Source organism: Coffea arabica, chromosome 3e, assembly GCF_036785885.1.
Source record: "Coffea arabica cultivar ET-39 chromosome 3e, Coffea Arabica ET-39 HiFi, whole genome shotgun sequence".
Classification (NCBI taxonomy): domain Eukaryota; kingdom Viridiplantae; phylum Streptophyta; class Magnoliopsida; order Gentianales; family Rubiaceae; genus Coffea; species Coffea arabica.
In genome coordinates this window covers 12,483,973-12,508,001 of record NC_092315.1, presented here as the reverse complement: position 1 = coordinate 12,508,001, position 24,029 = coordinate 12,483,973, and the positions used below count along the sequence as shown (strand labels likewise).

At 40.4% G+C, this 24,029-nt stretch overlaps 1 protein-coding gene and 1 pseudogene across 1 annotated transcript; both read left to right on the top strand.

Moving 5' to 3' along the window:
- Positions 1–1,778: 1,778 nt before the first annotated feature.
- Positions 1,779–3,345, top strand: LOC113737374 (epi-neemfruitin B synthase L1AT-like; annotated as a pseudogene).
- A 17,331-nt stretch (positions 3,346–20,676) lies between these two features.
- LOC113737373 (cytochrome P450 76T24-like) lies at positions 20,677–23,199 on the top strand. Its single transcript, XM_027264616.2, has 2 exons — positions 20,677–21,629; positions 22,306–23,199. Exons 1-2 carry the CDS (start codon positions 20,730–20,732, stop codon positions 22,912–22,914), a joined length of 1,509 nt encoding a protein of 502 aa, XP_027120417.2. The 5' UTR covers positions 20,677–20,729; the 3' UTR covers positions 22,915–23,199.
- The last annotated feature ends 830 nt before the right edge of the window (positions 23,200–24,029 follow it).

Sequence of the window (24,029 nt, the reverse complement as noted above, 5' to 3'; positions counted from 1 at the left end):
GATTGACGGCGAATATCTTGTGGCAAATATGGAAAGATAGGAATAAGAAGGAGTTTGAGAGCTCAACTAGATCACCACCACTGAGAACAGTAGAAAAAGCACATAGAGAGTGGCTGGAGCAAGTGGAAGTAGAGAAATCAAAAGATAGAACGAGCACAGAAGAAACAGCCCACATGCATGATCAACAAAGCCAAGGCAATGAAGCTCAGGGAGCTATGATCATGGACCTGTCAACAGCTACAAGGAAAGGTCAAAACAACCTAGGCATTGGAGTAACAGTTAGAACAACTGCAGGCACCAAGATTGCAGAATGGAAGCTGAAAGAAAGAAGCCTGGGGAACCAAAGTCTAGATGATGCACTAGCTTTAAAGTTAGTCTTGTGTAAAGCTGCGCAATATCGTTGGAGCAGAATCAAGCTCAACTTTGCCAACAAGGAGCTGCTGAAACAACTAACAAAAACACAGCCTATGGGGAGCAGAATGGCTACATTGCTGGAGGATATTGTGAATGTGAAAAGACTGTTTTGCATGTGCTCCTTTTGCTTGAGTAGGGAAGAAAATATGATAGATAGTAGAAAATTAAGTGTTGATGCTTTAGGCATTATTGTGGATGAGGAAAGGAATGTTCCTCAGTGTCTTTGAACACTTTTGTAAAGTTCTCTCGAGCCGTTGCTCGCACTTGTAAATTTTTCCCTTACTATAATGAAAGTATCCTATCGTTTCGACAAAAAAAAAAAAGAATAATTTCAAGCCAAGAAATCATTAAGATTGTAATACAAGTGTGCATGAATATTAGAGCAGCTGTGGGGAACTTACAACTTTGGAAAGGACAAAACTTTATATTTAAACCCATAGCCAATTAAATAGATAAAAAAGCAATGCTAAGGCTAGTATTCCTTAACGTCCATCTACCCCTCAAACTATATGCACAGACTGGTTTTGTCATAACAATACTGGGTTATAGGATTTTTGTCTTACACTATAAGAGTAATGCATTTTTATTAAATCTTTTTTTTTCTTTGAGATGAATTTAGTGTAAACCCATACGTGCTTCGTATTTAGCATAGAACATTACCACTTTTGAGTTGAACCAATCCGCTATTCTATATAAGCTCTATACAAACTGAAGTTATATCTCACGTTCTGGTTTCTTTCATATCTCAAAACTTATTGCTTTTACCTTTTAGTCTATTTGGTTGCTATTCTTGGCTTTTTCCTTTTTTTTTTGTGGGTAAATTACTATTTACCACCTTGTGGTATTGTATTTTACCACACAACACCCTCATATATGGTATAATATATCTACATGTTCATCACTATGATTTTATCTAAAGTGAAAAATGAATGCTAAGCACCTCCAGTTATCGTGATTGACCCAAACGTATTTAAAAATTTTGTGTTACGCATAAAATGTGCAATTAATATGTTAAAATATGAAATATTCACTTAACTAAGTATTCAACTATGTATGGTTCAATAATGTCCACTTCATTTTCCCTTAATTTTTTAAAAAGTGATTATTGTCTTTAATATCTAAATAAGGACATAATTGAAATTTAGCTAATATAGTTAGCAGAGACATTTTTCATCAATTTTTTACTTTATATTAAATCACCTCTGGCTGGGTGGGGAGGGTAAATGGATGTTAGAAAACAATAGAGGATTATGCATTAGAACACGGAATCCCAATGGGTAACTTGTAATTTACCCTTCTCTTTTTCTAGTTATCTTTTTTTTGTGAAAAAAAATTAATTGAGCAATTGTCCTAGAAAACGTAGTTATATAGATAATCCTAGTCGTATAGCAACAACATCCAAGTAATATCAATAATTGGATGTAAAAATGGAAGTAGAGATCATTTCCCAAGAGATAATAAAACCATCTATCCCAACACCTGATCACCTAACAATCTTCAAAAGATCCTTTCTCGATCAAATTAGTGGTAGATTTCTTGTGAGATTTATCTCCTTCTATCCAAGAAAAGAAACAAATTTGACGATCAATCAAGTCACACATCAACTGAAAATTTCTCTTTCCCAAACTTTAGCTCTCTATTATCCACTTGCAGGCGTCTACAAGGATGATTCATCTATTGAATGCAACGATAAAGGAGCTCTATTTGTCACAGCCCATGTTCATTGCAACATCAACGAGCTACTAAATCTACCAAAATTTCAGCAGTTTCACAAGCTTGGCACCTCTTCAAAGTTCCATGAAGATGGTCCTTTCCAAGTTTTTGTTCAATTCAACACATTTTCATGTGGTGGGGTTGCGATTTTCACGTGTTTCTCTCACATGGTCATTGATATGACAACTATCAGTGTTTTCCTGAAATGTTGGGCTGCAATTTCTAGAGGTTCTCAAGATGATCAATCACCAGGTCATCCTTATCCTCGGTATGAATCGCTAGTGCTTTTCCCTCCTAAAGACCTGTTCCGCTTGGTTTCTCGGTGGTGGTCAAGGGATCCTTACTCAAAGATGGAAGAAGTATACGAAAAAGATTCGTGTTCAGTGCACCAGCAATATCTGATCTCAAAGTGAAAGGTTCCAGCAAGCGCGTACCGGATCCTACAAGTGTTGAAGTTGTGTCATCTTTCATCTGGAAGCATGCAATGGCTGCAGCAAAGGTAGTAAAGGGTTTCCAACAGCCATCAGTAATATTTCATGCAGCAGATTTGCGAAGAAGAATGGTGCCACCTCTACCAGAATATTCTGCTGGGAATATTGGTTCTCCAATCGTTGCAGAATATGATAAGATTGATGAATTGGAGGTAAAATTTGGAAGATTAGTGAAAATACTAAGATTGGCTAAGGAAAAAAATAAGGATGAATTTGTGCCAAAATTACTTAGTTCTGGAGGGTTTGATATGATGATTAAGTTTTTGGAAGACTGGGGAGAAAAGTGCAGTAACAAAGATTTAAATACTTACCAATTCAGCAGCTGGTGCAAAATAGGATTAAATGAAGTCGATTTTGGCTGGGGAAAACCAATTTGGACTAGTTTGGTAGGTGGTACTGAGGTAGAATCCATGTATAAGAATTTTGTGGTTCTTGTTGATGGATCAGATGGTGGGATTGAAGCATGGTTGATATTGGAGCAAAAGGAGATGGCTGTACTGGAAAATGATGGGGAGTTCCTTGCTTATGCTTCTCCAAATCCTGGGATCATAATATCTTAAAAAAAAATTTAAATCGACATAGGATTTGGGACTTAGAATTATATTTTGTTATTCTTGTTCTATGCATGAGACAAGAAAATAACATTCTTCTGTACAATTGATGAACAAGGCTGCGATGACAACCTGAATGGTAAGTTTGTATTAAGCAAATTGGAAGTTTAATTATGAAATAATAACTCCTGTTTTTTCATCCTAACTACCAAATCAGCATGTGCCAGCAACATTTAAGCACCAACAAACAAAAATCTCTATTTTGTTACTTGGAATATCAAAATATACTCTCACAAAGAGGGTAGATGCAAAAAGCTTGCTCATAACCTTTCGTAAGAGATTGTTGGGGAAAACAAAAAAAAAATGGAATGATTTTATACTACTTGTGTAATTATTGCATTCTTTTGCCAAGACTTAAATAGTTATATTATAATTTTTGTTGTATTCTTACAGTAATTGATATTTATCTCCTTGTTAATGTCACTATGTAGTACAAATTCTCCTTTGAGACCGAGTGTAGAGGCCAATTAGCATTTGAGATCGGTTGCGACTTGCATTGATGCGCCTAGATAACTCAAACCTATTTTGCCAAAAAAAAAAAAGGATTAATCTTTGCTACACTATTAGTGTATACATTGACGGGGACTATACTATCTAAATTTAAATTTAAATATCAAATTTTATATATGTGATATGCATATAGATCCAATAGTGTATATACTGTCAGTGTATAAAAATTTACCAAAAAAAAACCAAAATTTTCAATCACAGAGTTCTTTTTTGTTTTTTTAAGACAATCAACGAGTTAAATCAAGTTGCATTGGCGGTAGCTCAGACCCTAATTAAAAATAGTGTAATGGTGTAATCAGTTCTACCATACACTAATTATGACTCTTTGGATGAAGACATTTCAGAGCAATTTTTTTTTTTTTTTGGTTACCAAACTTCTTGTAACAATTAAAAATATTGTAATGATGTAATACGATAGTGAAAGCTGGTTTATCCTCTAGGCATCGTTGTTTCAGAAAGCTGTGTTGGATGATGTAAGGTTCTCACTGCTTCATGGGCAGGATTTAACTGGAGCCGGTGGGTTCTGGAGGATATGTTTTGTTATTGGTAAATCCTCTGTCTTGTTTTCGTTTTATAGAATTGAATATATAATATAGACCATAACGCAGGCCGAGTGTCATATCTCATATAAAAAGGATTCTAGTAGCATTATAGATAGGGGTGGCAAACGGGTCGGGTTCGGGTTGGCGGGTCGGGTTGAGGCTTAAGTATAACAAAGAACCTGCTGACCCGAACTCGACCCGCCAACCCGAAACGGGTCAGGGTACCTGACACGAACCCGAAAATTTCGGGTTGGCGGGTTGGCGGGTCGACCCGAAATGACCCGAAACTTAATTTTAATTTATTAATTTATCACTGTAATTTCTAATAAAATCAAATTTTTCACAAAATTAATTACATCATCAAGTAATAAAAATTTAAATAAATAATTTCAAACCAAATCTAAAATAAATTAAACACCATAAAAGTGTTTTATCCCAAACCAAATATAATTTAAATTAAAACAACATAAAAGTAAAAAATAACATCATATATTATTTGTCCAAATATAATAATTTTAACTTCACACAAGTTAAATAAATTCATTTAGGATTAAGTAATTAATGCCTTTGGAAAAAAAGAATGATTTAGTTTAGTTAGATAAAATAATTTTTATGTTTATTAAATTAGTTTTAATTCGTAAACGGGTCACATCGGGTCATATCAGGTCACCACAGGTTGACCCGAAATTGACCTGTTTTCTTTTCGGGTTCATCGGGTTCGACCCGATTCTGACCCGAACTCCCAAAACCTCAACCCAAACCCATTAATTTCGTGTTAGGTTCGTGTCGTGTTTTCGGGTCGTGTCAGGAATTGCCACCCCTATAGACGTTGTAATTTTGAAAATTATAAATTTATAAAAAATGTCTTTGACCGTTAATTGAAAGAGTAAAATATAGAAAGGTATCTTGAGGTTAAATGAATATTAAAAAAAAAACCTCTATAGTTTGAAAACATCCACCCCAGCACTTCATGGTTTGAACTAATTTTAAAAAGCAACAGAAATCGTTTGAATTAACGAGTTGAAAATACACGCGTTTCTTTTGCAAGTATTTGTACTAGAAACAAACAAATTTCTAGTTGATATATCTATTATATCCTTAGAGTTATAATAGAAAAGAGTCCCATGTGATTAAGGAAACTTACAAAAAAAGTCCCTTATGATTTTAAATCATATAATCCAGTATCTCGTGGTTTGAACTAATGTGAAAAATCAACAAAAATCATTTAAATTAACAAGTTTGAGGTTGCTTAATATGGTAAATAATTTTATGATTCAAATTTTTAGCTAATATACCTATTAAACCCCTTAAAACTCATAAAATTTTCAAAAACAACCCAAAACTCTCAAATACAACTCACCTTATTTCGATACATAAAATAAATAAATACAAATTCCCAAATAAAACTCACCTTATTTCTATACATAAAATAAATAAATAAAAACTTCCAAATAAAACTTACCTTATTCTTATGCACAAAATAAATAAATAAATAAAAGTAACATGTAACCATAGGGGGCTTTTTCATAAGTTAGCTTAACCGTAGGGAATTTTCTATAAGTTTGCTTAATAGGATGGTTGTTAAAAGATCTTTTATTGTTTATATATATTAGGGTAATTGTGTCATTTCATCCGCATCCATTAGTTTTGTTGATTTCCGTTACTGTTTCAAATTAGCTCAAACCATGAAGAGTCGAAATATATGATTTGAAGCCATAAGGGACTTTCCTGTAGATTAGCTTAACCACATAGGGCTTTTTAGTATTTTATCCTTAAATGAAATTTTAAATACTTGTAAAAGTGTCTCAAATGTAAAAAACGCTGAGATATCTAAAATATACAGATAAAGAGATAAGATAGTGATAGATTTGAGAATTCTAGTGGTAAAGAGTGAAAAATTCTGGAGTATTGATTGGCAGATAGAACATGTTATCAATAATTTGGTTTAAATATTTTGAACCCATTACTTTTTACTAAAAAAGTTACTTGGTCCGGGTTATTACAACTTAATTTTGTCTTGAAATTTCCCTTTTTAAGGTAGAATAAAATTGCATAGGTTCTACGTTTCGTTGTGTAATATCTTTCTTTCCACGTCAATCAACATTTACTAGTTGCTTAAAATAAATAAAATTCATGTGAAATGATAAAATCTTCAAACTTTTTTGGTACACGTTGTTAAAAGGGAAAAAAGCTTCCATTCGTTAAAAATTCCAGAAAAAACAATATAAGAAGGAAAGGGAGGCCTTTGTCTTGGATAATCCAACATAACTAAATCATTTCTAAAACAAGATATTAGCAAGTCTTTATTTCTTAAACTTGAATAATAACTGCATTGGATGCATAAAACTTGATATACTCTATGCTTCTGCTTTTAAATGCCTGTTTTAAATTACAAGTTTTCGGATATTTATGGAAAACTTTCTTTAGAGAACATAAACCAAAGGACTTATGAAATAAAAAATGAATCACCTCCCCTCCAATGTAACTCCTGGTTAATTGACTTCAACGACCCCCAGAATTTAGTTTAATGGTTAAGTAGTTTGGCCCATCACCTAGACAAAAGAATGTAAAAATCAAATTTGGTGGATTAGACGGACTAACAGCATTGATCACTTTAGTGAATCGTCTTATGTCTCTTAAGGGGACCAAGAGCTGAGTTGATTAGATTAAGACAATGAACTCACAATACCCAATGTCTACTTATAAAAAACTAAGTAGGTAGGCTTGCACGGTCCATTTATAAAACCATCATTGCTTAATGGACGACATAACAAACATTCATAGACAGCAACCAAATAAACCTAAGCGACACTTCTTCCAACAACTCAGTATACTAATAAAGCAGCAATAGATTCCAAAACAAATTAATGGTTTAGTGCACATGAGATGGAGAACTGTGACCTATCTACAGTTTTAAATATCCCTTAAATACGTAAATAGAGAGAGAGAGGAGAGAGGAGGGGGAGAGGCGGCTGTGGAGGAGGGAGGGGTAGTGGGTAGTGATGGGTGGAAGAAGATAGAAGTGATAGGTTTTTATTTATTTATTTTTTTGATTAGTTGTATTTGATATTTGTATGGATTAGGTGATTTTGAGAGTGTAATATTATAACATTTTATTGGAAAAATTTTTTTTTTGAAAAAAAAGAAGCTCAATCCATCCAGACCCCGTGTTGGTTAACCCGTGTTGGTTAATAAATAAACAACAAGTGTACTTGCTAGAATCTTTCTTGTACCTACATACTAGTATCTAACCCTTTAGAATTGTCTTCCTATGCTAATTCTACGGGGCTAATTACACTTTACCCCCTTATGGTATAGTTAATTTGTACATAATCGTCTTATAATTTTAAAAGTTATGTATAACCCCCTCATAGTTTAACTTAAAGTGTCAAAGTGACGGAAATGATCATCCAGGTGTACCTTCAACCTCTGAGCTGTTTTCCTTTCATAATTAGGTGGGCTTTGTAATAGATAGGCGACTTGGAAGCTTTGTAATAGATAGGCTTTGAATGCATATATAAAACTCGAAGGAAATTTCCTTGCGATTCCCGCCTGCGCCCAACTCTAGCAACCAATGCCATGTGCCGACCTCTTGGGTCGAGCACCGAATATATCCCTTTTCTAATCTAACAGCTAAATTGCCAAAGGCCATCAGACTATTAAAACCTGGTGCCGGCCTCCCTGGTCGAGCACCAAATAGACCTATCAAGGGGACGTGCTCGCCTCTTAGGGCTGGGTACCAAATTTTAAGGATATTTCTGCCGACCTCCTGGGTCGAACGTCCGCTTTTAAAGGTGTTCATGCCGACCTCTTGGGTCGAGCGTCGAACTCCCGAATTCTAACCAATCCCAAAATAGTTCACGCCTCGCCAACCTCTTGGGGTCGAGCGTCATCGGACTTTCAAATCCTAAGGCCTTAGAGCCGTGCCGACCTCCTGGGGTCGAGCACCACACTTCCGAGGCATTTACGTCGACCTCCCGGGACGAGCGTTGAACTTGCATCACATTGTTCCTCGTCGTGCTGACCTCCCGGGTCGAGCGCCATATTTTAGAAGTGTTCAAGCCGACCTCTTGGGTCGAACGCGGAACCCTCAGATCCTAATGCCTGGAGCCGGGTCGACCTCTTGGGTCGAGCGCTGAACTCCACACTCTTTCGGAGTTTTCAGTCGTGCCGACCTCTTGGGGTTGAGCACTCCCACACTACTCCCACACTTTTAAAGGCGCCACACCTCCACTTCCATCCCCCTAGCCCCCCACTAGGACATTTAGTGAGGGAGCGCTGAGTGTGCTAGTGTAGGATTCAAACTTAAAAGGCAAGCGATTTCAATGAATTTAAAACTTGAAAGTCGAACATTTATTGAATGATAAAATTGAAATTCAGATTCAAAGGACAGACAGCCAAACACCCTAGTCTAACCTACGTTACGAACTGTCGCAGATTGGAGAAGTGCCAAGTGCGGAGTACCTCTGATCCATCCATCTTCGCGAGCTTGCAGTAACCAGCTCGGCTCGCTTCGAGGACCTTGTATGGTCCTTCCCAATTTGGGTCGAGCTTGTTGGAGTTGTGAGCTCGGCTGACCGAATTTCTCCGTAAGACGAGGTCTTCCGGTCGATACTGCACGTTCCTTACTTTTGTATTGTGATAGCGAGCGAGCTGGCTTTTGTACTTAGCCATCCGTATCGCCGCCTCGTCACGCTTGACTTCCAACATGTCCAGGTTGCATCTCAATTCTTTCTCGTTGGATGACGCAACGAAGTTCTGTGTCCAAGGCGAGGGGAGGCCGATCTCTGCGGGTACCACCGCCTCTACCCCGTAAGTCAGAGAGAACGGTGTCTCATGGGTGGCCGTCCTCGGCGTAGTGCGGTAAGCCTAGAGGACACTAGGGAGTTCGTCCAGCCAGTTAGACTGGGCCAGTTCCAGCCTAGTTTTTAGTCCTTGGAGAATGGTTCGGTTAGCATTTTCCACCTGGCCGTTGGCCTGGGGATGGCCGACCGGTGTGAAGTGCTGATTGATCCCGAACTCGGCGCACCAGCTCTTGAAGGGGTTTTCTGCGAACTGGCGCCTGTTGTCGGATATTAAAACGTGTGGAATCCCGAAGCGGCAGACTATGTTCCTCCAGAAGAATTTTTGGATTGCTCTCACAGAGATAGTGGCCAGAGGCTCCGCTTCCATCCATTTCGTGAAGTAGTCGATGGTTACCACGAGGTGCTCATATCTTCCCGGGGCTCGGGGGAAAGGACCTAGGAGGTCTATCCCCCACTGAGCGAAGGGCCAGGGGCTGTGGATGGGGACCATTTCCCGAACTGGTTGATGGCGCAATGGGACATGCACCTGGCAAGCTCGGCATCTCTGAACCAGGGTCGCGGCATCTTGGAACACCGTGGGCCAGTAGTAGCCCAGAAGGAGGCACCTTTTGGCCAGTACCCGAGATCCCACATGTGTTGCGCATAGGCCCTCGTGAGCTTCTCGGAGGATATAGTCGCCCTCTTCTAGAGTCACGCACTTTAGCCAGGGGGACATGTACGACTTCCTGTAGAGAGTATCCCCAGCGTAGGCGTACTCAGCAGCTCTGAGCTGGAGTTTGCGAGTTTCCGCTTTGTCGTCGGGTAGGACACCCGAGTTGAGGAAGTTCATCAGGGGGGTCATCCAGGTGACCGAGCTGTCTATAGCCAAGACCTGGATTTGGTCGATACTTTTCTGCTTGACCAACTCTACCAAGACTTCCTTTTTTAGGTGCGCAAACAAGGAGGACGCCAGTTTTGACAGAGCATCTGCACGCTTGTTTTGTGACCTCGGCACCCGCTCGATTTCAAAAGTGTCGAACAGGGCGATTGTCTCCTGTACCTTAGCCAAGTATTTCCTCATGACATCCTCCTTGGCTTCATACTCCCCGCGGACTTGGAGGACGACGAGCTGGGAGTCGCTCCGGACTTTGATAGCGGTTATACCCATTTGGTGGGCTATCCGCAATCCTGTAAGCAAGGCCTCGTACTCGGCTTCATTGTTGGATGCGAGGAAGTCAAATCGAAGAACGTAGGTCAGCTCCTCCCCTGTCGGCGAGATGAGCAGCAAGCCAGCTTCCCTCCCTTCCTTGCTGGAGGCCCCGTCCACGAACAGAATCCAAGGCTCCCCCGACCGCGCCTCACTGGGCGGAGAGTTCTGCCCGGTCATGGCCAAGCTAGCCCCTTCAGCAAGGAAGTCGGCCAAGGCCTGAGCCTTAATAGCAGTGCGGAGCTGGTAACCGATGTCGTGCTCGGCCAGCTCAACGGCCCACTTGGTCATCCTGTCCGAGACCTCAGGCCTCGTAAGTATCTGCCGTAGGGGCTGATCAGTCACGACGACGATGCTGTGAGCCTGAAAGTAGGGCCGGAGCTTACGGGCCGCGTGCACCAGTGCGAGGACCAGTTTCTCTGCCGGCGTGTACCGCGTTTCTGACCCCTGCAAAACACGGCTGACGTAGTATACCGGCCTCTGAACCCCCCTGTCCTCCCGCACCAAGACCGCACTGACGGCCTCGTTGCAAGCGGACAGGTATAGGAACAAGGTCTCCCCCTGCTCCGGAGCGGTCAGAGTGGGCAGCTCAGCCAGGTAGGCCTTCAGGTCGGCGAAGGTTTTCTGGCACTCTGCAGTCTATTGAAAGTCCTTGGGGGCTTTCAGGATTCGGAAGAAGGGCAGCCCCCAGACCGCGGAACGCGATAGGAATCTGTTCAGGGCGGCCATCTTTCCTGTGAGCTGCTGGACCTCCTTCACGCTCCTCGGGGGGGCCATGTTTATGATAGCTTGGAGCTTTTCCGGGTTGGCCCGGATCCCTTCTCGAGACACCAAAAATTCCAGGGACCTCCCCGACCTGACCCCGAAGGTACATTTCTTTGGATTCAGCCGCATTCGACTCTCCCACAGGATGCCCAGGATTTCCCTCAGGTCGGGGATGAGCTGCTGATCCGTCCGACTCTTGACGATCATATCATTTACGTAGACCTCCATGCTCCTGCCGATCTGATTCTGGAATAGTTTGTTGACCAAACGCTGGTAGGTGGCTCCCGCGTTCTTTAGACCAAACGGCATAGTCCGGTAGCAGTAGGCTCCTTCCTCGGTGATGAAAGAGGTATTCTCCCGGTCCTCCTCAGCCATCTCTATCTGGGGGTACCCCTTGAACACATCCAAAAAACACAAAACATCAAAACCCACAGTAGAATCAACTAATCTGTCGATTTTCGGCAGAGGAAAACAGTCATTTGGGCAAGCTTTGTTGAGATCCGTGAAATCCACACGCATCCTCCAGGTCTGGTCCTCCTTTTTAACCAACACCGAGTTGGCCAACCAGGTCGGGTAGTAGACCTCCAGGAAGATCTTAGACTCCAGCAGTTTTCTGACCTCCTTCTTGATCACCTCGTTCCTTTCTGGGGCGAAACTCCTCTTTTTCTATTTCACCGGCTTGAAGCGGGGATCTACATTGAGGTGGTGGACCGTCAGGTCGGTCGGAATCCCAGGCATGTCTTCAACCGTCCAGGCGAAGATCTGGGAGTATTCTCTTAACAGGGCCTTCAAGCCCTCCTTCTCCTCGGGGGGCAGCAGCGCGCCTATGCGAATCACCTGGTCGGGCCGGTCTTCCCTCAAGGGGAACTCCTCGATTTCGTCCTGGGTGCCCGGCTGCCGGGTTTCGTCCCCCGGGATGTAGGGCTCCAGACAGGTCGTCTGGGCGACCACCTTCTCCAGTCCCTGAAGCATGGCCAAGTAGCAAGTTCTGGCCACCTCGGGGTCACCGCGCATCTCGGCTATTCCTCCCGGAGTGGGGAATTTGACACTGAGGTGGAGCGTCGAGGGGATAGCTAGGAGAGCGTTCAAGGCAGGCCGACCCAGGAACACGTTGTACGGGAATTGTTGCTTGACCACGACGAAATTGACAGGGATGGTCCGGCATTTGGGGGCCTGCCCTACCGTGACCATCAGGGTGATCATTCCATCCGGGTTGATAGGGGTTCGGTAAAGCCCATCAGTGGCATTCGAATTGGGGTCAGCTGCCCGTCCTCCAAGCCGAGCTCCTTGAACACCCGATAGAACATGATGTCAACCGCACTTCCTTGGTCGACATATACCTTCTTCACCCGGTAGTTGTTGGTGACAATGTCTACCACGATGGCCTCATGGTTCCCGAACGCTAGGGGAACTGCATCCCTTGGTCCGAAGGTGATTTCTTCGTCCATGCGCAGCCGTTTCAGGGAGTCATCCCCCTCGGGGGGAGGTCACCTGTTCTTCCGAGCTGTGTGACTGTCTCCCCCGGTGGGGCCCCAAGCGATGGTGTTTATCACTCCAGTCAGGTTCTGGGTGTCCTGGTCGGGGGAGCGGCCCCGACGTACGTCATGCCGCTCAGGACGGTCGCGACCCCGGCCTTCGCCCCGATCTCTGTGGTAGGTATGCCCGGGCTCCTGGCCGAGGCAACCTTGCCGCACGAATCGCCCCAGGAACCCTCGCTGGATCAAATTTTCGATCTCCTTCCGCAGGGCCCAGCACCCCTCCGTGTCGTGTCCGACGTCGCGGTGGAAGGCGCAGTACCGATCCTGGTTCCTCTTGTTCCGAGGTGTCCCCATCTTGGGCGGCCGACCTCCCAGGCCTTCCGCCTCCATAACAGACAGGATCTGGGCCCTAGGCCGAGTCAAGGGGGTGTAGCCCTTCTCCGGAAGTGGTGGCGGTGCAGGGGCTTTCTCCCTCGAGAGCCGGTCAAAGACATTTTTCTTGGTCGGGCCATCCTTGCTCTAGGGGGGTTTCCCCGTCCTCTCCGATCTGACTCTTTTTTCAGACGGCCTGCATCCTCCGCATTAGCGGCCGCGTGCGCCCTGGTCAGGAGCTCCTCCAGATTTCCAGGAGGCTTCTCGGCCAACTTGTAGAAGAGCTCCTCCACCCTGAGCCCATTCATGAAGGCACCCATGACCACCTTTTCGTCTTTGTCCTTGACCTGTAAACTTTCCACGTTGAAACGGGTCATGAAATTCCTTAGGGACTCGTCAGGCCTCTGCCTGATAGCCATTAAGTGAGTCGCATTTTTCGAGTAAGTTTTCGAGGAAACGAACTGGGCTACGAACTGTCTGGCCAGTTCAGGGAAACTCCGGATAGACCCTGATGCCAGACCTTGGAACCAGAGCCGAGCCTTCCCCTTTAAGAACATAGGGAAGGTCTTGTAGCGGAGCTCATCCGCTGCTGTTTGCAGACGCATGTGTGTCAGGAAGACCGAGAGGTGGTCTTCGGGGTCGGTTGAGGCATCATACATCTCAATGCTCGGGATCTTGAACCTCCGGGGTAATGGGTAATCCTCTATCTCCCGGGGAAAGGGCGAGATGGTATAGTTGTCCTCGTACAACTGCGGCCGCAAGATCTGCTCGAGTTCGTCTCAGACAGGTTTCCACGGGGGGAGGTCGCGCGGCCGGCTCTTGACAGACCTAGCAGGGGAACGCTCGAGCCCATTCCGCATGAGTTTCCGTGGGGAGGGGCCTCTTGGACGGCTCCCCCCGCGGACCGGTCACGGGAGTATCTCTCGCTGTCCCCGACCACCGAGACTCGGGGGCGAGGGGGAGTCCGTGGCCGTTTCCTTCTGGGGGGCTGGTCGCGTGACTCATCCTCCGAGGGGTCGGGAAGTGGTTCTTTCTCTTTCCCCTTCTCCTTGGAGGTCTGTGCGCCACCGGCTTCGCCCCCTCCTTTGCCTGCCGGATGATGTCTTCCAGCATAGGGAGGTTCTCCGTCACGAACTGGAAAATCTGCTGTCTCCGTTCCCCTGACAGGGCTGAGCCCCCGGCGCCCGGATCCGCCCCGGTCTCCATCCACCGGGACCCCTCGCCGGCTCCAGGGCCGGTGCTATCCACGGTCCGCTTGGAACGGGTTCTTGCCATCAACGCAACTGCACTTACCTCTCGGTTTCCACAGACGGTGCCAACTGAAGAAGCGCTGAGCTTCCCCGGACCGAGCTGACAACTGATGAGCTCGGCGCACTGATGGAAGAGCTGGTTCTAAGCCTGCAAAACAAACAAAAGGGTGATCTAACAGTGGGGCCCCGAGGTAGTCCCCGAGGGCACTCCGACTGTCAAGTTAGTTCTTCAGTGGATGAGGTTCACGGGAAGTAAAACAGTCGGAAGTAATTGGCGAATAGTGAGCGTACCTTGTGTAAGTGGTGTGCATTACCATTTATACCTTCTTGGGAGTCCGACCTCCGTACGTTTCGGGACTTGCCCGGTATAGCTCTTATCCCGCGCTGAGGGGGATTTCCTCCGACCTCTGCGGGATGGTCCCCTGTCCCTTCCGGAGCCCTAGCAGCAGCGCGGCCCGGGACGGCTGCCAGGGGCCTGGGGCCGAGGCCCAGCTCGGCCATACCTGGGCTGCCACGTGTCTAGGTCCAGGACGGGGCCTCTGCATCCACAAATTTTGAATCTTGTTACCATTTTTCCCAACTTGCTTATCCTCTCCTGAAAGCATCCGGGATTGGAAACATTGTGTTCATTTCTTGTGCTGTAGGTTTGGTTAAAATGAAAGGTCTGTCTGTTTAATGTTTATTCAGCAACCAAAGGTGCAATGAATCACCTTGCCAAGAGTTTGGTGATAAGTGTGCATTTTGAGGTATTTAAATGTGTTTTATTAATTAGTTTTAATGTGTTTTATTTATTTTTGTAATTAATGAACTAGATTTCTAGTGCATTATATATTTTATGGTTTAAGTGTGAAAAAATACATTTCTATGGATTAAACTAGTGAAAACTTTATGTTTTGTAGAGTTTAATGATTTGATCATCAACTGACGTGACTAGAGAAGATATTTGTATGATTGTTGATGATTTAACTGGACAGGTTATAGTTGTCGATGGAGGAAATAGTGTCAATGAAGTCCAGTGGGACTAATTATCGACCAATTGATGCAACATTCCGGCAACGAAGCAGGGGGAAAGCTCATAGAAATTGCTAATTCGGACCTTTACAATTTGACTCTTGGCCCAAATCAGGTGTATTCTTGGATTTTGGACTGCAAAATACCTATTCGGCCCTTCATTAAGGCTTAATAACCAGTCCAAATAGTTCACAATTGTTGAGGTATATTTCTGTAATGATCAATTAAAATATCCCTTTTCTTTTTGCTGCTCTTGCCTGAAACAAACTGGTAGTCCATTTCTGCCACTGTTTGTGGGCCAATTGTGTTAGTGCTAATGGAGGTTTGTTTGTCAAATTCTCTGCCACTGGATGTGTGGTTAACTTAGGGCCAGTTAGTGAGGATAATTAAATGTGGGATCTTTAAGATGATAATTAATGTGATTTTTGTTTTCAATGGCAGAAAAATTCTAAATAGATGGTTGATTCCTCTGTCTACCTCTTTTTCTCTCCCGTTAAAAAAAAAGGAACAAAAACCTCCTCTTCTTTGCCAGTTTGTCTGACAATCGAAGAAAAATTCCTTCTAATTTCAGCTATAGAAACTCTTTTCTTACGTACTGATTGCACTTGCAAGGATGAAAACCACATCATTTCTCATAGATTAGGTGCTGCCTTTTACCCCAAAATTAGGGATTTTTTTCACTCAAAATATGTTTCACCGTTTGATTAGCCCCTCTCTTTCTATTTTTGTGAACTATCAGATCTTTGCAGAAAACCATCGCTGAAAATTTTACTTTGTAGACTTTGATGGTGGGCACTTTTTTTTAAGGAAGAGGGAGTTGGTAGTGATTTAGGTTTTTTTTTTTTGGATAATTTCAGAAGCCTCTCCTTAGATTTTGGCTAATATCACTCAGTATTCCTGAAATTTTAAAAGTATCACTTACCTCCCTTGTCAGTGGGATGAGACCACTAATCACCATGAATGCATATGCATTGACAAAATTACCCTTACTAATATGAGTAGATAGAATGGGAGAAGGTGATGGAGTTGGTTAATGAGGCAAATATTTGGATAGGTCCAATCCAGCAACAAGGTTGCGGACCATGTTGACTAAAATCTCACCATGTTACTTCTTTGCTGAAAAGTCTGAAGATTGTAAAGTAAAAAGGGTGACATGGTTTATTTACTTCTACAGGATCTATTTCCTAGTGGTGGACTGGGTCTATGTAAGTTTTTGCAGGTCATTAATAGTGAAATTTCAATAGAGCATAATAACATGAATATATATAGGTGCTAATTGCAATTTGCACCCTTGAACTATTCAATAATTTCACTTTACATGTAAACTTTTAATTTTAGCAATCAACTACTTTCACCTTTTTAATTTTTGGCAATCTACTACAATCCACTAAATTTTGGCAATTAAAAGAACCATTATCATTTTTGTTCCAAGCATACCCTTTTTATCCATATAACAGATACACAAATTTGGCACAAATAATTAGCTAATAAGTAAAGGGTTTCAAATTTCAAAAAAATTATGCCTTGCAAATTCAACCACCAGAGTCCCACAAAACCCCATTGTAGTAATATCTCAAAAGATAGCGGTAGCGAAACCTAACTCCCTACTTTGTGTCCTGTAGAATTATCTCAAAAAACAGTGGCAGTGAAACCCATCTCCCCACTTTCTATCCCCTACTCAGCTGCTTCCAATCCTAGAAAAGAAGCAGCAACACTGCCATCTCTCCCTCGTCTATCCCCTTTACGCTTCTAGCTTCTTGTCCCAAGGAAGGGCCTTATGCCTCCCATCCTAGCGAGGAGGAGTATATCAAGGGTGGCATGAATTTAATTTTTTTGAGCAAAAAAGTGGATCTTGGAGGAGTTAGAATCAAGATCTGCTATTGAAGGATTGGAATTGAAAAAATAGTGTTAATAGAAAAAGTTTTAAAAAAAGATGTGTTTACTTTTTCTAGAGGGAAAGATTGCCATACTGGTGGACTCAAGAGTTTAAGTGGTTTTAGTGATGGTGTGGTGGAGGTGTGCATGTTATGATAAGATGTTGATTTTTTTTTGTTTTTTAGTGTGATGATTTTTAGGATGAGTTTTAAAAGGTTTTGATGGTGGTAAAGTTAAGCGGTGATGGTGGCGGTTGACGTGCATGGGGTATGCATACAACAATGAAGTTTAGTCCACAATCAAGTTTTTAATTTATAATTTCCTAAACTACCCCCACCTGCGATTCTCCACAAGTATACAGGTCGAAATGCGAGTATAGGGTAATTAGGGTTAAACTCATAAGAAAGACGGACAACTATCGATACTACTAAAATTTATCTATTATTTAAACTATCAACAAAATTAGAAAACAAAGCTAGACTACTAATGGGCAGAAATATACAAATGAAAACTCCTCAGGTAATGGAATCTCTATCTACTCATGCTAATACAACTTCTCGACTAAATCAGCACTAAATCTCGGTTAAGTTATGACATAATTTCCTTATATATGAAATATCTACTTTTGCCGGTATACCAACTGTAGCTATAGTTAAACTATACCTACTTTCGTGGTTATGAAATTAACTATAGGCTCATTTACTTCTACGAAATTACTAAAAAATAAGTCGTAAAAGTGCACATCTATTTTTGTGAGTATACTCCCTATGTTTAGCACTTCTATGAACTAGTGTCAAATTCTAATTTTCATTGCAAATCTAACACCTTGAGATGATCACAATTAATAGCCAGTTAATCATGATTATGAGTGCTAAAGTGTTAAATAACTCAATCAAGATAATATTCTAAAATAACCAAGAAATCGACACATAGCAATCATAATAGTTCAACCAAATACCCAAGGCATAACTTTAAAACAACATCACAAGCATAATATTCAAAACTCTCATTAACATAGCTTGAAATCCAATACAAAGATAAAGAGGTTGAGAGAAGGCAAACTCTTATCACTAGAGTTTCTTGAATCTCTCCATCTTCATCTCTCTCGGCCTCCTTAATGAGCCAATACAAAAGTGGATGAACACAAATTAGAATATTCTACACTAAAACAAGAAAAGACAGAGAGAGCTACATTTATTGATGGTTTGTGTCTTACCTCAAAGGGTAAGACATAACCCGCTTGGTCTTCCTTCTTTTCTCTAAAGCTCTCTCTCTCTCTCTCTCTCTCTCTCTCTCTCTCTAAACTAACTAGAACTAAAAGCCTCCCCTAAAACTACTAAAAGTCCCTTTATTTATAATCTTTTCAATCTTCCACAAAAAGCCTCTTTGGTCTTGAAGAGTCAAAAAGTTAAAAGTGAATGACATAAAATTGACAAAAAGGTGACAAGAGCTGATGTCTTGGACCCAAAAAGCAGCTGCCAAGACATCATAGCTGTCATAGAAAAGAGAGTTGAAAAGTTGACTACAAATTGTGCAAGTTGATCAACTTGCAAAATTTTTCCGCTCAAGTATTCGACACGGTATTCGAAGTGAATTTCACTATCCGATGCCATATATTGCTTAACACTCTTCTTCTGAGAACTCTCTTACGAGTATCTGACGTGATTATCTGACTTCACTCCCTCTATCCAATGCTGTATACTGCACAACACTCTTTCTCTCACAAAATCTTCTAGCGAGTATCCAATTTGGTATCTGGTTCGAAATTCACTATTTGGCCATGGATACTCTCATCTAATTGGGCAATGACTTTTCATAAACAGATCTAGCTTGTCTTTACTCATTCATTCCTACCAAAATAGAATAAACATTAACAAGTAAAAGGAATGAATTCACAAGTGTTCTCAAAGTTACTCAAGAACATCAAATATTGTCAAAATGGTCACTCACATTGTTTTAGGAGTTCAAAATTAAGTACAAATGAACTAAAATATGCACAAACTATTAAGTAAAATAGACACTTGTTAGTGGTAGTGGTGGTGGTGTGGCTATATTAGGTGATAAGATTTGGATATGAAATCTTTTATCTATCTTTTTGTTCTTTTGTGTGATGATTTTTTACGTGTTAAGTTATTTGGTCTAATAATACAGTCTCTCTTTTTTTTCTTGTCTAGTATTTTTTTATATTAATCTATTTGATAAGATAAGACGGTGGTGGTAGCGAACTGGTGAAGATGTTATGGTGGTGTTGGAAGAGGTCATGGTGGTAGTTCATATGCTAATGGTGGTGAAATTTGATATGGGTTATGCTTCAATTTCTTTTTTTTTATAGGTTAAAAGCATTAAACTCTAATTTTACCCTCAGATGCACTTTATCCCTGTCAACTCAATAAATAGGCACTTTACCCTTTCTGTTTTATGTTTCAGGATAAAAGTACCCTTCCATATTAGTCATTATTTTATTTCTTTTTGCCTTTTTTCAACTTGTCATTTTTCTTAATAAATTTTAATTTTCTTCCCTTTTCTCATGTGATCAAATATTTTCTTCCCTTTACAATTAGTATCTATATATTATTTTTAATTTTCTTCAAGATTTCTTTATTTATTTCTATCTTTTTTACTTTTTGTTATTGAAAGTAATAACTATCATAAAATCTATGTTATAACAAAGTATATTATTTATGTGCATAGACTATTTCATAAATTATTTGAATCAATACATTTAGAGTTTAGAATAAGTTAATATCTAATAAAGACAGTAACAAATTCAAATCCTAATAACATAGTGGCTAATAAACTATATATGAAAAGTAAATAAAAATGTTAGTTGCTTTATTTTTTTGGGCTATACTTTTAATATTTAGTAATTTAAAGTTCTAGTTTGATAATATTTTTTAAATAGTCAAATTGCTAGTAATATACACTTTTTGATTGTGATAGGTATATATTAGTTTTTATGCTATATAGTTTGTTTAGAATTTTCGAATAGTGTAAATAAATAAAATAAGAGTGAAATCATAAGTAAAAGATAATTACAATATTATAATAAGCATACAAATTAGTAATAGTAATAGGAAAGTGAAACAAAATAGTGACATAAATGAAGTGAAAAATAGAAAATAGAAAAAGAAGAAAAATGAAAAAAATGAAGGAGAGTACTGGAAAATGAAAAGTAAGGGAATGAATAAACAAAAAAAATAAATAAAATAGGCAGGGAACATTTGTCTTAAAATATCAAATAGGGAGGTAAAGTGCTTATTTAATGAATTTAGGGGCAAAGCCCAACTAAGGGTAAAGTTCAGGGGGGTTTATTATATTTAGCCCTTTTTTTCTTCATTTTGGTTGTGTATTTGAAGGTATTTCTAGAGACTTATTTGACTTTGTTAACATGAAAACAAAATGGGTATTTTTAGATATTTGGTAGGAAATTGAGGGTAAACCAGTACATAATTCTATTCTTGATTAGGTTTAATTAGCTCGATTTGTTAATTGTGCTAAAAATTAAAAGTTGAAGGTAATAGATTGCTGAAATTGAAAGTTCAGTGTGCAAAGTTTGGTAGCCGAATTGTTGAGGGGTGCAAACTGCAATTAACCCGCAATCAACCCTATATTTAATGAATCAGTATCCTGCCATCCTCACCTCGAATGATCTGAACAGGCTTAGAACTTGTAGCTAAAGAAGAAGAGAGGGAAGAGAGAGATAAACATGGACAAGGCACCGCCTTTCCTTTTACTACTACTAGTAGTAATATTATTTTTCATTTTGTATCGGATCTTCCGCCAGTATCTCGGCCAAAAGTCCAGTAAACTTCCCCCCGGTCCACACCAATATCCCATAGTTGGAAATATGTTCCAGCTCAGTGGAATCTTCCATTCAACACTGGCAAAACTCTCCAAAACATACGGACCTTTGATGTCAATTAAGGTACTGAACAGAAGAATGATCATTGTATCCTCACCCAAAGTAGCCAAAGAATTACTTCAAAAACATGATCATCTCTACACCTCTAAACTAGTACTTGATTCAGCCCGAGCATTCGACTACCACAAGTTCTCTATTATCTGGTTACCTGTAAATGGCCAATGGCTTAATCTTCGTAAATTGTGCAAAGAACAAATTTTCTCCTCAGAACGACTCAATGCTAGTCAAGGGCACCGTCAAGAAAAGCTACAACAGCTTTGTAATTATGTCGATGGCTGTTGCATTAACGGGGAAGCTGTCGACATAGGTGAAGCTGCCTTCACTACAATCCTCAATATTCTGTCCAACACTTTATTCTCTGTTGATTTTGGTAATTACGAGTCCAATTCATCTCAAGAACTGAAAGAAATCATATCGGGTGTGGTGGATACCATAGCAAAACCTAATCTTTCAGACTTCTTTCCGGTGCTCAGAGCAATTGATCCACTGGGTATTAGGCGGCAGACCAAATTTTACTTTGGAAAATTGCTTCAAAAATTTGAAGAAATTATCAGGCAACGGTTACAAGAAAGAGAGAAATCTCTTGCTTACTTGCGCAGAAATGACTTGTTGGAGGTCCTCCTTGATCTCACCCAGCAGCAAAAATCTGAATGGGGCATTGAGGAGATAAAACATTTGCTTCTCGTGAGTATCTACTAAACTTTTTAACTGATGAAAATTATAAAAGGTTAATAATCGTTGGCAAATCTAATAGCCATAATTCCATAAATAGTTATAGTTTTTTCTGTTTTTATTCAGATGTTATAAACAATTCTGACCGATATTTGTTTGTAGGCTCAATTTCTTCTCGAAACTCTGCAGGTAAAGGATATTATTATCCACGGGATATATTATTTTTTGTTGGAAGTCAAAAGATTAAGGGAGATGGGATGAGGATGTTTATTTCTTGCATTAATTAATACCCTGTCACTCAAATGGAGCAAATAAGAGATTCTCTGCTTTTTCTTTTTTAATTTTTCTTTTAAATAGGTGAGGAATGGAATTTAAGAAGCGAGAAGGGGAGATTCGAACACATGACCTTTAATTTTTGAGGTCTCAATTTTAATCACTAAATTAAGGTCTTTTGGGCATAAAGTTCTCATTCAAATGCAAAACACGGGCTTAATGCGTGTGGATGCTGAGTAATCCATAATCTGGAGTCGATGAATGTTAGTGTCCATTAAAATATGGAATACGTCACGAAAATTTAGGAATTATACAAGTGAACTAAGCTGCAAATGAAATTTGCAATCCGAAAGGAAAATTGGAAGCTAAAAGACAAACCTCGGGAAGGTATTTGACTATATATATTCTGTTTCAGGATTTTTTCCTTGCAGCATTTGATACAACATCATCAACGGTGGAATGGGCAATTGCAGAGTTATTGCGAAACTCTGAAAAAATAGAAAGGGCTAGATCTGAGATTAGAGAAATCATAGGAAGAGGAAAGCTGGTTCAAGAATCACAGATTTTTGCACTCCCTTACTTGCAGGCAATTATTAAAGAGGTCTTTCGCCTTTACCCTCCTGCCACCACAATAAGTCGCTATTACGAGGCCGATATTGTGATTGGCCAGTACATTGTGCCCAAAAATGCTCTAGTTCTTGTTAATTTATGGGCTATTGGTAGAGACTCTAGCTTGTGGTCGAGTCCTGATTCCTTTGTGCCAGAAAGGTTCCTGGATAGTGAAATTGATGTGAAAGGCCAGCATTTTGAGCTCCTTCCATTTGGTACAGGCAGGAGAATGTGTCTTGGAATGCCGCTGGCTGATCGGTTTATTCATTCGACGGTGGCTTCGCTCATTCATAACTTTGATTGGAAGATTGAAGGAGGGATCAAACCAGAAGATGTGGACATGAGTGAAAAGCTTGGAGTTACAATGCAGAAGGCTGTACCCCTCAAAGCCATTCCAACTCGAACCACAGTTTAATCATTCGTTTTTACATACTCAAGTTGTCATTTCCATGGTGGAGGGAAGGTTAGATTGAATAGTAAAGTAGGAGATCCTGTGTTCAAAATCTCTTATTTACGAAAAAAAAGTTGTCCCTAGTATGACTTTTTCTAGCATTTTCTTGTATGTACAATAGGTATAATAAGTACAAGGACACAGTTTGTAAGGTAGATGGTTTTGATGCTGCGGTACATTTTCTGTACAATATGTGTTGCGATGGTATGTGGTTTCTTATTTTGTATCGAATAATTGTTGGTTGGTAAATCGTGCATATTTTTTGAGTTAGGATGGTAGGTAATTTCTTAGAAAATTGGGCGACATGTTGTGGTACTATAATAGAAAATCCAAAAACCAAGATAAACTAATTCGTTTATATCACGATTGGCAAGATATGTTTCAAAGATTTTGACCCTTTGGACCTATAATGAATGTGATTCATATCGTAATTTCCCCTAAACTTAACTCCTAGAGTTAGGGTGCTATGATTTTCCTAAATTTCATCGACTTAAATTTGCTGTTTACTTAATTCATTAGCTAACTATTAAGAATTTTAAATTACAAAATAACAAATTTAAAAATAGAAATGAAAAATTTAAGAAGTAGGAAAAGATTTGCATCACTTCCCCTCCTTGTATTTATTTAATAATAATTATTATTAATAAAATAGGGGCAAGCAGCCTTGGTGAACGGGGTTTGTCCCAAAAAAAAAGGGAGTAAAGATTTGCACTGCTAACTAATTCTCTAAAAGTGTTAAAAATGTGTAGTAATTCATAGATTTATTAATTAAAAAAAATCTATTTTTGGGTCAATTAAGAAAGTCAACCCAAATATTGTAGACTTGGCCCCTGAATATCAATAATTAACTTTACATCCTTGTGATATTAATTTGTGATCATTGCTTAAAAATCCAATTAGGAAAGCTATAAGATGAAGTTGACGCTAGTCAAAGTAATCAAAATCTTCAACATAGCCTTTTCCTCCTTAGCGGCACCATTCCACACCATTTTCTTGCCCCTCCCAAACGTGCTCCCGTTTGAAATTTCTATTAGTGCAATGAAGAATGCTTGTCTACACTACAGAGGCTTAAGTCCTGT